Genomic DNA, 15,291 nt, shown 5'->3' on the forward strand with positions numbered 1-15,291 from the left:
GCAGCCGGTTTGGACCTCTGGGTTCAAAGCACGTTTGGTTTGTACAAGTAGGACTCTGGTACGGTTTCATATCCCAGCCACTGTCCCCAAGACAGTTACCAGCACTGTCCACCAACTCTATGCTGCATGGCATTGAAGCTGGGAGAGGGGAGATTGAGCCTGGAGATGAGGAAGAAATTCTTGGCCATGAGGGTGGGGAGACTCTGGCACAGGCTGCCCAGGGAGGCTATGGATGCTCTCTCCCAGGAGGTGTTGAAGGGCCAGGCTGGATGAGGCCTTGAGCAACCTGGGCTGGTGGGAGGTGTCCCTGCCCATGGCAGAGGCTGGAACTGCATATCTTTAAGGTCCTTTCTAGCCCTACCCATTCTGTGAGTCCACGTCCCCTGCTCTTGCTCCACACACATTTGCAAGCACTTGGAAGAAGAAACCCCACACTTGCAGCTTTCCTTCCCTCCAAGCCACCCCAAAAGGGAGAATAGTCACAGGAGGAAAGTGAAGTCAAACCCAAGTCTTTATTGTGTGCAGAGCACAGCTTGTGCTGGTGGAGCTGTTGCAGCCGCTGCGCTCCTCAGCACCTGTCCTGTGGATGACCGTGAGTCATGCTCCAGCACAGCCCTTCTGGTGATCCCTCACTCCCTCCTCACATGTGGGAAAATCATGTAGGAGGAGGTTTTGCTGCTCCTTTCCCACGGTGACCTTCCTTGGCCATGCATCTGATGGCTAAAGGATGCTGGTGGCCACCATGGCACATCATAAGCCCTGAATAAATAAGCAAATGGCCCTTTTCATGGGGTCTCCAGTGGTCCCAGCACCAGGACAAGAGGTGCTGGGCATAAACATGACCATAAGAAGTTCCATCTGAACATGAGAAGGAACTTCTTTGAAGGTGGCAGAGCACTGGAGCAGGCTGCTCAGAGAGGTTGTGGAGTCTCCTTCTCTGGAAACTGTCAAGCCCCACCTGGATGTGTTCTGTGTGCCCTGCCCTGGGTGACCCTGCCTTGGCAGGGGTTGGACTGGATGTTCTCCAGAAGTCCCTTCCCATCCCTGACACTCTGCTATTCTGTGATGGGGTGCTGGTGGTGAACCACCTCATGTTCATCATCATCTCTCTTTGGACATTTCCATCGGGTAGATGTCCCCACAGATTGGGCAGGGAAGGGACCATGCTTAGGCAGGGACAAGTGGGAAGGGATGGGCAGGATGGGCAGGGAGGGATGCACTGAGAAATTGTACAGTGAGGGTGGGGAGACACTGGAACAGGTTGCCCAGGGAGGTTGTGGATGCCCCCTCCCTGGAGGTGTTGAAGACCAGGCTGGATGAGGCCTTGAGCAACCTCTTCTAGTATCCCTGCCCATGGGGAGGGGTTGGAACTGGATGTTCTTGAAGGTCACTTCCAACCTAAACCACTCTGTGAGTCTATGAATCTATGATTTTAAGGGCAACGAAGCCTGAAGGGTCTGGAGAAGAGGGCTGGGGAGGAGCAGCTGAGGGACTTGGGGGAGTCTGGAGGAGGCTGAGGGAGACCTCCTTGCTTTCTGCAGCTCCTGAGAGGAGGCTGCAGCCAGCTGGGGGCTGGGCTCTGCTCCCCAGTCTCAGGTGAGAGAAGAAGAGGAACTGGCCTGAAGTTGTGCCAGGGGAGGCTTAGGTTGGAGCTGAGGAACAATTTCTCTGCTGCCAGAGTGGTCAGGGAGTGGCAGAGGCTGCCCAGGGAGGTGGTGGAGTCCCCATACCTGGAGGTGTTGCAGCAAGCTGTGGCCATGGCACCTGGGGCCATGGCTGGGTGGCCATGGGGTTGGGTTGGTGTTGGCCTGGATGACCTCTTCCAGCCCAAACATTCTGTGACTCTGGGAGGTGAAGGCACAGTTTATTTGCTCGCCAACAAATCGGCCGCATCCTTTCTGCGTCCAGACCCAGCGTGGACAACGTCACAGTCAGGCTTGCGGAGCACGAGGCAGTGCCCTCCGAGAAGAGAAACCAAAGCAGTGCCCAGAAGGAGTCCTGGTGTCCTGCACAGCCTAAGTGCCAGCTCCAGTATTCACAACACAGTAACGTACTGCAAGTAAAGTCGCGTCGGAGTAGTTCCCTTGAGAAACAACCTTCTGCTCCGGCGGTGCCGGAGGCCTCTGTCCGCTGCTGCTCAGAGCCGCTGGCACGTGTGCAGGCGCGAGGCGTCGGGGCCCTGCGAGCGCTGCAAGCGGCACCCCAGGCCCTCGGCGCACTGGCAGCGCTGGAACAGCTCCAGCCCGTGGGCGCCCTTCCGCCGGTGCCGCGTGCACACCTGGCCCTCCCGCAGCACCGGCTTGCAGATCTTGGACCAGAAGTGGCGCGCGCAGCACAGCCCCGGCCCGCAGTCCGACGAGCGCAGGCAGAACTGTCCCTCCTCACCTGCGAGACAGCATGGCCCGGGCTCAGCCTCGCCGCTCGCCTGGCCTCGGCGCAGCGCGGTGCGCAGCCCGGGTGGCCCCATGGGCGATGGCAGCATGAGCGGCGTGGGCTGCTTCAAGGGGGACACTGAGGTAGGATGGGCATCCCGAACCCACCTTGTGGGGGACAGTAGGGCAGGGTGGGATGTTGGACCATCCCCATGGCAGATGGTGGGGCAAGGTGAGCAGCCTGGACTGACCCTGTGGGGGACAGTAGGGCAGGATGGGCTGCTTCATGAGGGACATTGAGTTAGGATGGGCATCCAGGACCAGCCTCATGGCGGGAATGGTAGGCAAGGTGAGCATCCTGGACCAACCCCATGGGATCAGTGAAGAGGGTGGGCTGCTTCACGGGGGACATAAAGGTAGGATGGGCACCCTGGTTCAACCCCATGGCATCAGTGAGCAGGGTGGCTTGCTTCAAGAGGGGACACTGTGGCAGGGTGGGCATACTGGACCAACCCCATGGGTAGACCCCTGTGGGGGTCAGTGAGCAGAGTGGCCTGCCTCAAAGACATCAGAGCATAGCTGACATCACAGACTGACCCTCTGGGGGACAGAGGGGCAGGATGGGTAGCCCCATGGGGAGTCACAGCACTAGGGACCCCCTTACCTTTGGCAGTGGGCAGCCAGGCAGGGGCAGGCGTCCGTCGGGGCAGAACCTCAGTGCCCAGCTCATCCAGCTCACTGCCGCCATAGGGATGCTCCAGGGGCGTGCAGAGCCCTTCAGGACAAAGCAGGGCAGCTGTCAGCCACAGGTGGGATCCCGACCCAACCTCCCTGGGCCACCCTATTGTGGGCCCTGCTGTTCCTCACCGTTGCTGCAGGTGGTGCCAGGGCAGCACATGGCATCACGCAGGCAGCGCTTGCGACGCCGGCGACAGGCAAGGCACAGTGGGGCACCCCCACCACGGGCAGCCCCCCCACAGAACTCCTCTGGGCCACAGTCTTCATCCTCGGTGCAGGGGAAAGGCTGGAGGGGGCAGAAGGGAGGGCAGAGGGGGTCACCAGGGCTGTCACCTCCATCCCCTGTGTATGTCCCTGTCTCCATAACCGGTACATCCTTCCCACGCCTGGCAAGTCCCAGCTTTGTCCCTGTTGTGGCCCATCTCCATCCCCAGTGCATCCCTCCCTACCTTGATGTGCCCTCCCTTCGCTCCTGGTCTATGTCCCCACTCCATTCCTCCTATGTCCACTCTTCATACTTGATATGTGCCCTCCCTATACCCAGTGTGTCCCTGAATTCCATCCTGTTTGGCCTTCTGCTCCATGCCCGGTGCAGCCCCCCTCACTCTATCCCTGGTGACCCCCACCAATACCATGTCCCATGTGTCCCCAACATTCCATGCCCCATGCATCCCTCCCATCCCCAGCTCTAGAGTGTCCCCCCCGACTCTATTGCCACTGCATCCCACTCATCCCTGATGTGTCCCACTCACTCTATCCTGTGTCCTCCCCATCCCCAGCATGTCCCCTCCCTGCTCCATCTCCAGTGTGTGCCCCCCCCCATCTTTGGTGTGCCACTCATCTTCAGTGCCCTCCATCCCTGCTCTGTCACTCTCCTCTCATCCCTGGTGTGTGACCCCCATTCCTAGTCTGTTCTCCTCTGGCCCTGGTCAGTCCCCACTCCAGCCCCGCTCCTACCTGCCGGGTGGCTGCCGGAGGCGACTTGTTGCTGCCGTCGAAGGGAGCAGCGGGGGCAGCGCTGGCCTCGGCCGCCCACCCTGGGGGGGGTCCCTTGATAGCGTTGGAGCTGAGAGCACCGGCAGGTCCCGCCGCCCTCCCCAGGGGTGCCGCGCAGCTCAGCGCCGCCAGCAGCGCCACCAGACCCCGCATCCTCGTTCCGTCCCGTCCTGTTCCGTTCCGTTCCCGGTGCCCGGTGATGTTTCTGCCGTCAGAGCAGTACCGGCGGACCCCAAGCAACAGCTACCTGCGCCGTCTCGCCGCCTTTATACCCCCGGGGGCTGCCTCCTGTGCCCGCCTCCGCGGGGAGGAGGCCTCGGTGGATGGGATTTCAAAGAGTCGCGGGGAAAGGGGGGTGGGGTGGTGTCGAGCCCCCCCCGCCTCCAACCCACCCCGCCCCGAGGCTCCGTCATTGGCCGATGGATTTCGCAACGGCGAGGGCACCCCGGCACAGATGCTTCGCACGCCCCGCCGCCGCCGCTGTCTGCAGCCGGGCGCCGGGAGGAGAGCTGGGGGGAGACGGGGGAAAATGTGGGAAGGGTCTGGCCCCATGCACACACACCACACGCCCCCCGCCCCCCCGCAAAAGGGCCGGGATGCAGAGAGCCTCTGTCGTGTGTGCGTCGTCGCCGTGTCGCGTGTGTGTCCCCTACCTCCTTTTTGCTGGCGGGGTCGGTCCTTTGGTCTCCTAAAAATCTGATCCCCCTTCCCCCACCCCTCCCCACTTCCCGGCTCCCTTCCTGGCGCCAGCGCAGCTTTGCAGGAAGGGAAGGGGCTGCTCTGCACACACACACAGCCTCCTCTTCCCTGCCCGGGATGCGTGGGGAAGGGTCGGGACACCGAAGCGGGGGGGTTGAGTCCCCTCATCCATGTTCCCCGCCTCCGCCCCAGCGCACTGCCTTGACCCCAGCCTGGCCAGCGCTTTGTCGTGATGGGGCTGGGAGGGATGGTAAGATTGGCGGGGGGAGCTCCTGGGCCTTTGATGTAGGGACATCAAAGTGGTCGCCCCCCCCCAAATCATCCCGCCGACCCCTCAGTCCCTGCGGCGGCGCCCTCGGGGCGACACGACCCCTGCCCCCCGCCCAATTCCTCCTCCCCGCTCGGGGGCAACGCGGCGCAGCCGGCACCAATGCGCCCCCTGGCGGCCGCGCTGGGGCAGCGCCTCCCCGTGGCGCTTGTGCCAGAGCAGTAACAGAAGCGCGGAGCCCCAGCACGGCGGAGTGTGAAAGGGACCTGTGGAGAGCATCCATCCGGATCCAGCAGGGCACCCCCAGCAGCTTGCCCAGCAGCACAGTGCCCAGGGGGGGTTGGAAGCTCTCCACACCAGGAGACTCCACAACCTCTCTGGGCAGCCTGCTCCAGGCCTCCAGCAGCCTCACAACAAACAACTTTCTCCTCCTGCTCAGCTCCAACCTCCTGCCTGCCACTCTGTGCCCCTTGCCCCTTGGCCTGTCCCTGGGCACCACTCAGCAGAGCCTGGCCCCAGCCTCTTGCCCCCCACAGCTCCTTTAGCTCTTGCTGAGCATTGCTCAGCTGCCCTCTGGGGCTGCTCTGCTGCAGGCTCTCAGCCCCAGGGCTCTCAGCCTTTGCTGCTCCCAGAGCTGCTCCAGGCCCCTCAGCAGCTTCCCAGCCTGCCCTGGGCTCTCTCCAGCACTTCCCTGCCTCTGCAACTGGGGAGCCCAGGACTGGACACAGGACTCCAGTTGTGGCCTCATCAGGGCAGAGTACAGAGGGGGAAGAGAACTTCTCTTGACCTACTGGCCACACTCTATTAGCTTCCTGGCCACCAGGGCACCTTGCTGGCTCATGGGGAACTTGTTGGCCCCCAGCACTCCCAGGTCCTGCTCCTTGGAGCTGCTTCCCAGCAGGTCTCCCCTCCCCTGTCCTGCTGCAGGAGGTTGTTCCTCCCCAGGGGCATGACCCTACCCTTGCCCTTGGTGACCTCCAGGAGGTTCCCTCTGACCAGCTCTGCAGCCTGCCCAGGTCTGGATGGATGGCAGCACAGCCTGAAAGATGTCAGCAGGGAGCTGGGGGAGGCTCCACTCCATCCCTTCATCCAGGTTGAACAAGACTGGATTCAGTCCTGACCCCTGGGGCACACCACAAGCTACAGGCCTTCAAGTAGGCTCTGCCCCACTGATGAGAACCCTCTGAGAAATGTCCTTCAGCCAGTTCTCACCCACCTCACTGTCCACTCATGTGATCCACTCTTCCAAAGTTAGCCTACAGGGATGTCATGGGATGTGTGGTCCAAAGCCCTGCTGAAGCTGAGGTAGCTACCATGCACTGCTCTCTCCACATCTGCCCTGTTCTTCCCCCACTTTGGGGGCCACTGGGTGAGGAATGAAGGTACAAACCCTGCTGCTTATAGCAACAAGATTCCAGAACTGCAGGGAGCAGAGAATCTCAGAAATCCTCCCAGAAGTCCTTTATTGCTGCATTGTTGAATCCCCAGCAGTGCAGAGTCTCAGAGTGTCCTTAGCAGTCCTGGAAGCCCTTAACAGATGAAGCTGCTAATGGAAGCAGAAGTCGTGAGCATGTCCCTAGCAGCATGCCCTAGCACCAAAGCCCCAGCCAGAAGTAGCCAACTGACAGAAGCAGAAATCCCTAGCAGCCCTAACCCCTCTAAGGTGATCCTGACCTAAGTCCCTAACCCAGTAACTATAGCCCAGAGGGGCTGTTTCTATACTCTTGGTTATCAGGCCTTAACCAGTAAACCCCTGAGCTAAACTCTGAGCTAAAATCTTTTCCCAGTGAGGGGTGCCAGCATGCCAAGGAGGTGGCTTCTGCAGCATGCTCCAATCTAAGGGGGCCAGTATGAGGATGTTGTTCTTGGCACCCATGGGATGTGATTGTTCTGCTCTAGGCTGCTAAGGAATTGGTCAGCTAAGGAATCCTGCACTCAGCATGTGGCCAACAGCTGCCATCAGAGCAGTGGCTGCACCACTGCCCAGCTGATCACACCATCAGAGAAAGCTATCAGGCTGTTTCAAGGATGGTTTCCCCTTCATGAATGCTTGCTGGCTGCTCCTAATGACCCCTGCAATTAATTAACCCCCAATTAATTAAAGTTTGCCATGATGAAGCCCCAGTGTTCTTCTTTGTGCCCTGTTGGTTTGGTTTTGTTAGGTGAGGCTCAGAAGAGCACACAAAGCTTGACCCTGGCAGCACTGACACAGGAATCCTTATTCCTGGCAGGGTGAAGAGTTTTGAATGTCCCTCAGCAAAAGTACCCCAGGTGTCACCAGAGCTGTGCTGGCAGCTGCTCCCAGCTTGTCCAGGCTCAGGCTGCAGAGGCTCAGGCCAGGCTAATAATTGGCTGGGGAAGTCTGAGGGAGCAGCTGGCAGAAGTGGTAGGGCTGAGTCCATGCCCAGTGGGCATCCCTGGCACCACCTGCCCTTGCTTTTTTTAGCCTGCAAGAAGGAGAGCCACACCTTGCCCTGAAATCTCTGCAGTTGCAGGTGAGGGACACCTCACCAGGGGCTCTTTGTTGTGTTGGTGACTTGGGCTCATGAGTGCTGGACTCGATCATCCCTGTGGGGCCAGGCTGGGAGAGCTGGGGCTCCTCAGCCTGGAGAAGAGAAGGCTGCAGGCAGACCTCAGAGCAGCCTTGCAGGACCTGAAGGGCTCCAGGAGAGCTGGGGAGGGACTCTGGAGAAGGGCTGGGAGTGCCAGGCCCAGGGACAATGGCTTTGAGCTGGGAGAGGAGAGACTGAGAGTGGAGAGGAGGAAGAAATTGTTGAGAGTAAGGCTGGGGAGACTCTGGCACAGGCTGCCCAGGGAGGCTGTGGCTGCCTCCTGCCTGGAGGGGTTGCAGGCCAGGCTGGATGAGGCCTGGAGCAGGCTGGGCTGGTGGGAGGGGTCCTGCCCATGGCAGGGGCTTGGAGCTGGTCCAACCCAACCCATTCTGTGATTCTATGATCTTTTCCAGTCTAAAGAATTCTATGCTCTATCATTTTGTGATGCTTCCTTGCCCCTTCTTTGACAGTAAGGAAATGTATTTCCTTCCTGGGAGGGCATTTTCACTGCTTTTCCCCAGTTGGTCCCTGTCTGTGCGCACACAGCAGAGAAGATCTCTAGTGACAGAATCAGAGAATGCCAACCCACCTTCCCACAGCTGCCCTGCTCTGGTGGTCCAGGCCCCCAGCTACCCACTGGCACAGGAGTCACAGAATGGATCCCAGGCTGCATTGACTTGGAAGGGACCTTTGAAGCTCCTCCAGCCCAACCCCCAGCAGCCAGAAGGGACATCCCCAAGCAGAGCAGGCTGCCCACAGCCCCACACAACCTGCCCTGTACTGCTGCCAGCCATGGGGCAGCTCCCAGCTCTCTGCACCACCCTCAGCACCAAACATTTCTCCTTCTCTCCACTCTCAAGCTCCCTCTTGCAGGCCAAACCTTCCCCCCTTGGCCTGGCACAAGAGGCCCTGCTCAGCAGTCTGTCCCCAGCTTTCTGCTGGGCCCTTGGAGCACTGCAAGGCCACCAGGAGGGCTCCCTGCAGCCTTCTCCCCTGCAGGCTGCCCAAGGCCAACTCTCCCAGCCTGGCTCCCAGCAGAGGGCTTCCAGCCCTGCCAGCACTGCTGTGGCCTCCTCTGGCCCTGCTCCAACAGCTCCTTCCCTACACTGGGTAAAAGCAGCTCTGGAAATGCTCTTGGTGAAGCCAAAATCCACCAAAGCCCACTAGAGAATCAGAGTGGACACGTTCAGGCTGCACTGACTCCCTGCACAGGACAGCAGGAGTTGACACCGGATGGAAAGGAGGAAATTTGGACTTCATTGCCTTGAACCACGGTGAGCAGTGCTGCTGACTAACAGTCACTAAAATCACCTTCACAGAATCCAGAGGTCTGGATGGAGGACAGGTTTGGATGTGCTTTGGACACCCTGCTTTAGTGGTGCCAAAGTCCTGCTCTCTTCCACCCTCTGCCAGCAACTTCTGCAGCCCCCTGGGGTTGCAAACCCCTCTTGCTCTTTCACAGCAGCTGAAAAAGCTTCTGGGGGGTCCGATTGAGCCCTTGAGCCCTGCCTGCTGCTGCAGCAGCTGCAGGACCCCGGGTGGGTGGAGCAAGGGGGTGCAGCCAAACGGGACTGCTGATGTCGTGATCCGGGTGATGCTGGGGGAGGCAGGGAGAGGCAGGGATTAAGCTGAGACGGGGAGGGAAGGCTGCCCAAGGCCAACTCTCCCAGCCTGGCTCCCAGCAGAGGGCTTCCAGCCCTGCCAGCACTGCTGTGGCCTCCTCTGGCCCTACTCCAACAGCTCCCTGGCTGGGCTGAGGCTTTGGTAATCCTGTCTCGGCCTCATCTACCCTGTCTGCCTTCTACAGCTGTGGAACGAGCAGCCCTGCTGCTGAGCAGGGGTGCAGGGTAGCCCTGGGAGAGAAGCAGCTGCCAACCATATGAATGGCATTTGCAGAGCTGGCCCAGGTCATAGAATCATAGAATCATGAAAGTGTTTCAGCTGGAAAATCCCTCTAGGATCATTGAGTCCAACCTTCAACCCAAGACCACCATGGCCATTAAAACATGTCCCACACAGCTCTTGGACACCTCTAGGGATGGGGACTCTACAGCCACAGGAGGTCCCTGGAGGGCACAGAGCAGTGTCTTGAAGAACAGCACCCCCCAAGCTCATGAAAGGCACTGGAGCTCCCTTCAGCCATCCTGGCTGGTGTGGAAAGAACTAAGGCCCCCAGTGAGCATGCAGCCTGGTCCCCAGCAGCACAGGGCAGGCTCAGGGGAAGAGCTGCTCTCAAAGCCCTCTGAAGGGGCAGCAGAACCAGGCCCCAGACAAACTGCACTGGATGACTTTTTTGTGTTTTGAAAATGGACCTTGTGCTGGGTTACTCCCATCCTGGGGGGAGGGCTGGGAGAGCCCTGCTGCCCCCAGGGGACAAAAGAAACCTGATCCAGGTGAGCAGAGAGGGACTTGCTTTCCCCCTCCCAGCAGGAGGGGTCCCCCGGGGTCAAAGGGTCCATCCCACTGCCCCCTCCTGTCCAACAAGCCCATGGACAGGAGGACACTGCTGCCCCCGCCCTCTGCTCCTCCTGCCTGCTCCAGGGGACAGCAGCTGAGCCAGGCTCCCCATGCCTCCCCGGGCTCAGGCCTGGCCTCCCCTGCTGCTCCCACGCTCTCTGGAGGACTGAACCCACTCACCCCCAGGGAGCTGCAAGGTCATCCAGGCTTGGGTTTGTATATTCTCCTATTCATCCTTATCCCTCACCCTTGTGAACCCGCCCTGCTACTGCTCTGTATTCTTTGTTGAAGAATTTACTTCTACTTGCAAACTGACTCCGGATTACTTCTCTTCTGTAGCTCCCCCCCCCACCCCTTCTCCCTACCCCTTGGCTTTCTTTGCCTTTGTCCCTATCAGGGAAAAGGGGGTGGGGAGGAATTCTCAGGTTTGCTGTCATCTGAGCTCTTAGACTCCAGTTAGGGCTCAAACCACAACAGATCTGAAGGCGCTGCGCCAACACCTGCTCGGAGCAGGCAGAAGGCCTCAGAGCCAGCTTGTCCCCGGGCGTGCCCTGCTGCCCCAGCACCGGCTGGATGGGGCAGTGCTGAGCCAGGTGGCAGGGGACTGCTGCGAGGCCTGGCCCCGGGCAGGACACTGAGGTGGGCTGGGGCCTGGTGAGCTGTGAAAACCTGCCACTTTATTTCAAGGCCTAGGTCAAGGTAAGCATTGGGGTGCTCCTGGGCAGGACAGGGGCGGCCACTGAGGCTGCCTTTGGGTCAGCAGGCATTGAGGGTGGCACCAAGTGGTGGTGGCACCAAGTGGTGGTGGCACCAAGTGGTGGTGGCACGCTGCAGCCTGGTCTCCATCCTGTTCATCCGCCATGCTCAGGCCTTGCTGCCCCTTAGGTTCTGCAGCAGCTCCTGCAGCAGTTTGAAGAACTCCACCAGCTTCTTGCGTGGGAAGGGACAGGGCTCAGCCGAGCCTGTCTGCCAGGGTGTCTGGGGAGGGGTGGAGGAGGCTGTCTGAGGTGGGGTGGAGGAGGCTGTCTGGGGGTGGATGGAGGAGGCTGTCTGGGGGGGGGTGGAGGAGGCTGTCTGGGGGGGGATGGAGGAGGCAGTCTGGGGGGGGATGGAGGAGGCTGTCTGTGGGGGGGTGGTAGCTGCTGCCCCTGTGGACAGCCCCATCTGGTCCAGGATCCAGTCGTAGAAGTGCTGTGTGGAGGTGTAGACGCCAGGCCGCCTGGCTCTGGCACAGCCTTTCCCCCAGCTGGTCAATCCCACCAGCCAGAAGTAAGGCCCATTCCTGTCCTGGCAGGCAAGAGGACCTCCACTGTCACCCTGCAGCAGAGGAGAGAGGATTAGGGTGGTGCTAGTGGCTTCTCTCAGCTCTGTGGCTGGCTCCTTGTCTCTCACTGCACCTGCCAGAGCTGTGTCATAGCATCATAGAACATGAGGGGCTGGAAGGGACCTCCAGAGATCACCTAGTCCAAGCCCCTGCCAGAGCAGGGGCACCCAGGGCAGGGCACACAGAACACATCCAGGTGGGGCTGGAAAGTCTCCAGAGAAGGAGACTCCACAACCTCTCTGGGCAGCCTGCTCCAGGCCTCCAGCAGCCTCACAACAAACAACTTTCTCCTCCTGCTCAGCTCCAACCTCCTGCCTGACACTCTGTGCCCCTTGCCCCTTGGCCTGGCCCTGGGCACCACTCAGCAGAGCCTGGCCCCAGCCTCTTGCCCCCCACAGCTCCTTTAGCTCTTGCTGAGCATTGCTCAGCTGCCCTCTGGGGCTGCTCTTCTGCAGGCTCTCAGCCCCAGGGCTCTCAGCCTTTGCTGCTCCCAGAGCTGCTCCAGGCCCCTCAGCAGCTTCCCAGCCTCCTTTGAACTCTTTCCAGTCTATCCCTGTCCCTCTGGGGAGCCCGGAACTGGGCACAATCCTCCACCAGGGCAGAGCAGAACAGGAGGAGAACCTTCCTTGACCTGCTGGCCACACTCTTCTGAGCGCAGCCTCCTTGGCCACCAAGGCACATTGCTGTGCCATGGAGAGCTTATTGTCCACAGGACTCTTCTCAGGTGCCTGAGCTCCTGTGCCAGGGCTGCCCATGGTGCTGTGCAGCTCCAGCTGCTCCTACCTGGCAGGTGTCGATGCCACCCTGTGGGTAGCCTGCACACAGGTTGTGCTCGTGGATGGCCCCCGCATACCACCGGCTGCTGTTGCACAGCTTTGTGTCAATGAGCTGCACCTTGGCCTCCTGCAGCACATCAGGTGGTCCTAGAGCTGTGAGCACAGAAAGGAACTGAGCCCCAGCAGCTGCTACCCAGCTCTGCTTCCCTGCTGGGAGCCCCTTCCCACGGGCTTGGCAGCATCAGGGAGGTGGTGGAGTCACCATCCCTGGGGGTATTCAAGTGTGTGGGTGTGGTGCTTCAGGGGTCACGGTAGCTGGGTTGTGGTTGCACTTGATGCTCTTAAAGGTCTTTCCAACCTTAGTGTTTCTGTGATTTCCCCTCTACCTGCTTTTGGGTAGGTGGCCTGGGCCCATCTCTCTAGAGGTGTCCCCATGTCCCTGCAGCCTGGCTCTGCCTTTCACCCTTGCTGTCAGAAGGCCTAACAGAGTCACAGAGCCCCAGAGACATCCAGGGAGGCAAAGCCCCTCAGGATCACCAACCCCAACCCCTGACCCTACCCTGCAAGGCTCACCCCTAACCCACAGCCCCAAGCACCACAGCCAAACCACCCTGAAACACCTCCAGGCTTGGGGACTCCACCACCTCCCTGGGCAGCCTCTGCCAAGCTCTGACCACTCCTGCTGGCAAAAGCCTTTGCCTGGTGTCCAGTCTGAGCCTGCCCTGCTGCAGCCTGAGGCCATTGCCTCTTGTTCATCCCCTGGGAGAGGAGAGCAGCAGCAACCTCTGCACAGCCTCCTCTCAGGGAGCTGCAGAGAGCAGGGAGCTCTGCCCTCAGCCTCCTCTCCTGCACACTAACCATCCCCAGCTCCTTCAGCCTCTCCTCATCAGATTTCTCCTGCAGGCCCTTCCCAGCTTCCTTGCCCTGCTCTGCCCTGGCTCCAGCACCTCCACCTCTCTCTTGTCTTGAGGAGCCCAACTCTGGGCACAGCACTGGAGCTGTGGCCTCAGCAGTGCCCAGCACAGGGGGACAGTCCCCTGCCTGCTCCTGCTGGGCACAGCATTGCTGCTCCCAGCCAGGATGCCAGTGGCTTTCTTGGCCAGCTGGGCACACTGCTGCCTCCTGTTGATCAGCACCCCCGGGTCCCTTTCTGCCAGCAGCTTCCCAGCCCCACTGCCCCAAGGCTGTAGCTCCCCAGGGGGTTGTTGTGAGCCCAGTGCAGGACCTGGCCCTTGGCCCTTGGCCCTGTTGGAGCTCATCCCTCGAACACTGCCCCATGGACCCAATCCATGCCAGTCCCCCTGCAGAGCCTCCCTGCCCTGCTGCAGAGCAACCTCCACCTCCCTTGCTGCCGCCTGGCCCCCGCCTGCCCATCGTGCCCAGCCCGCCCCCGGCACAGGAGGGCTGCCCCGCTCACCTCTGGCCGCGGTGGAGCCCCAGCCGCTGACGTAGCAGTCGCCGAGCGGGGGCAGGGGCTCGGAGGCTGGGGGCACGCAGGCCAGCTGGACATGCTGCCCGCAGCGCAGGGGCCGGTCCAGCTGCAGCAGGGCGATGTCGTGGCTCTCGGTGACGCTGTCGTACCTGCGGTGCAGCACCAGCCGCCGCACCTCCCGCGTCTGCGTCTCGGGGCCGTGCTGGGACAGCTGCGTGACCCCCGCCACCACCCGCCACCGGCTGACGTGCCTGGCGGGAGAGGGCCGAGGGGCTCAGGGGGCGGCGGCCGCAGCCCGGCGCTGTGCTGCCTGCCTGCCAGCGGCGGAGCGCCGCCCTGGGCACGGGGAACGCTGAGCCGGAGCCTGCTGGGAAGCCCTGGCACCAGCCCAGCCTTCTCCGGGAGCTAGAGAGTGGTTGGACCTGATGATGCTACAGGTCTTCTCCACGGTTTTGTGATTCCTGGGCAGTCCCTGCCCCGGGCAGCGCCCGGGCGCTGGGGCTGGGATAGGAGTGCTGGGGGCGCTGTGGACAGGGCAGCTGCCGGTGCTGCGGGGAGATGCTCCCACCCGGCTCCTCCTTACCTGCCTTTGACGAAGCAGTGAGCTGCTGTCAGCACCCACCGGGGAGTGATGAGGGACCCTCCACAGATGTGCCCAGAGCCTACTCCATGGGCATCCTGGAGGCTGACGATCCACGGCCAGGCCCCTGGCTGGGCATCGGTACCACCCACAACACGGGACTTGCCCCACTTGGCAGCCATGGGCCGGAGTCCACAGCCCCTGAAACCAGAACTGCTTGAGTGTCCTGCTGATTGCCAGGCAGGCTACAGGGCAGCCACCTGCCCTTCCCCACGCTGCCTGGCGTGCACGGCAGAGCCAGGGCACATTGTGGGCACCCAAACCTGGCTTTGCTTTAGCCCCACAGACAAGGTGTGCCAGCAGCCTGGGTGCTGGCCAGGAGCCGAGGCTCCCGCTTGGGGTTTTAGCTGCTGCAGTGTGGCCACAGGGAACAAGGGGCAGCCCCCAGTGAAACCCATCAGGGCTTCCCAGGCTCCCTCCCAGAGCTAGGTCCCACTTACACACAGTTGCTCTGCACACCATGTGCAGCCCAGCACAGGGCTGGCAGCAGAAGCAGAAGGAGCAGGGACATGGTTGCCATTTGGACATGGACACAGCAAGGACTGAGTTCTCCTGACCACCAGAGTCAGCAACTGACAAAGTGCCTGCAGGGCTTTTGTTGCCATGGTGCCCTCAGCACCCTGACTGATGTCACAGAGTTGCTGGTTCTGGGTGCTGGGTCAAGGTTGAGAGAGACCTCTGGAGATCATCAGGTCCAACTCCCTCTGCTCCAGCAGGGCACCCCCAGCAGCTTGCCCAGCAGCACAGTGCCTGGGGGGGTTGGAAGCTCTCCACACCAGGAGACTCCACAACCTCTCTGGGCAGCCTGCTCCAGGCCTCCAGCAGCCTCACAACAAACAACTTTCTCCTGCTGCTCAGCTCCAACCTCCTGCCTGCCACTCTGTGCCCCTTGCCCCTTGGCCTGGCCCTGGGCACCACTCAGCAGAGCCTGGCCCCAGCCTCTTGCCCCCCACAGCTCCTTTAGCTCTTGCTGAGCATTGCTCAGCTGCCCTCTGGGGCTGCTCTTCTGCAGGCTCTCAGCCCCAGGGCTCTCAGCC

The 15,291-nt window shown here is 61.1% G+C and overlaps 2 protein-coding genes across 2 annotated transcripts; both read right to left on the minus strand.

Annotated features, from left to right (window-relative positions):
* Positions 1-493: 493 nt before the first annotated feature.
* On the minus strand, positions 494-4,461 carry DKK1 (dickkopf WNT signaling pathway inhibitor 1). Its single transcript, XM_068168447.1, has 4 exons — positions 4,068-4,461; positions 3,240-3,396; positions 3,037-3,147; positions 494-2,385 (listed from the first exon to the last, which is right to left on the minus strand). Exons 1-4 carry the CDS (start codon positions 4,257-4,259, stop codon positions 2,138-2,140), a joined length of 708 nt encoding a protein of 235 aa, XP_068024548.1. The 5' UTR covers positions 4,260-4,461; the 3' UTR covers positions 494-2,137.
* Positions 4,462-10,740: 6,279 nt separating this feature from the next.
* On the minus strand, positions 10,741-14,774 carry LOC137456835 (acrosin-like). Its single transcript, XM_068168496.1, has 6 exons — positions 14,695-14,774; positions 14,198-14,395; positions 13,600-13,865; positions 12,190-12,335; positions 11,226-11,399; positions 10,741-11,108 (listed from the first exon to the last, which is right to left on the minus strand). The coding sequence occupies exons 1-6, from the start codon at positions 14,772-14,774 to the stop codon at positions 10,947-10,949; spliced, it is 1,026 nt and encodes a 341-aa protein (XP_068024597.1). The 3' UTR covers positions 10,741-10,946.
* Positions 14,775-15,291: the final 517 nt, after the last annotated feature.

This window comes from Melanerpes formicivorus, unplaced genomic scaffold (genome assembly GCF_026170545.1).
Source record: "Melanerpes formicivorus ecotype bairdi unplaced genomic scaffold, bMelFor1.0.p_v2 SCAF_139, whole genome shotgun sequence".
Lineage (NCBI taxonomy): Eukaryota > Metazoa > Chordata > Aves > Piciformes > Picidae > Melanerpes > Melanerpes formicivorus.

Excerpts from the sequence above, each read along its gene's own strand:
- DKK1 (XM_068168447.1), bottom strand. The coding sequence starts at position 4,259 with ATGCGGGGTCTGGTGGCGCTGCTGGCGGCGCTGAGCTGCGCGGCACCC. Across the intron at positions 3,397-4,067 it reads CTCCGGCAGCCACCCGGCAG|CCTTTCCCCTGCACCGAGGA; the intron begins GTAGGAGCGGGG and ends TGCCCCCTCCAG. Across the intron at positions 3,148-3,239 it reads TGGCACCACCTGCAGCAACG|GGCTCTGCACGCCCCTGGAG; the intron begins GTGAGGAACAGC and ends TTTGTCCTGAAG.
- LOC137456835 (XM_068168496.1), bottom strand. The coding sequence starts at position 14,774 with ATGGCAACCATGTCCCTGCTCCTTCTGCTTCTGCTGCCAGCCCTGTGC. Across the intron at positions 14,396-14,694 it reads GGTGTGCAGAGCAACTGTGT|GGGCTGTGGACTCCGGCCCA; the intron begins GTAAGTGGGACC and ends TTCTGGTTTCAG. Across the intron at positions 11,109-11,225 it reads TGGGGCTGTCCACAGGGGCA|ACAGCCTCCTCCACCCCACC; the intron begins GCAGCTACCACC and ends ATCCACCCCCAG.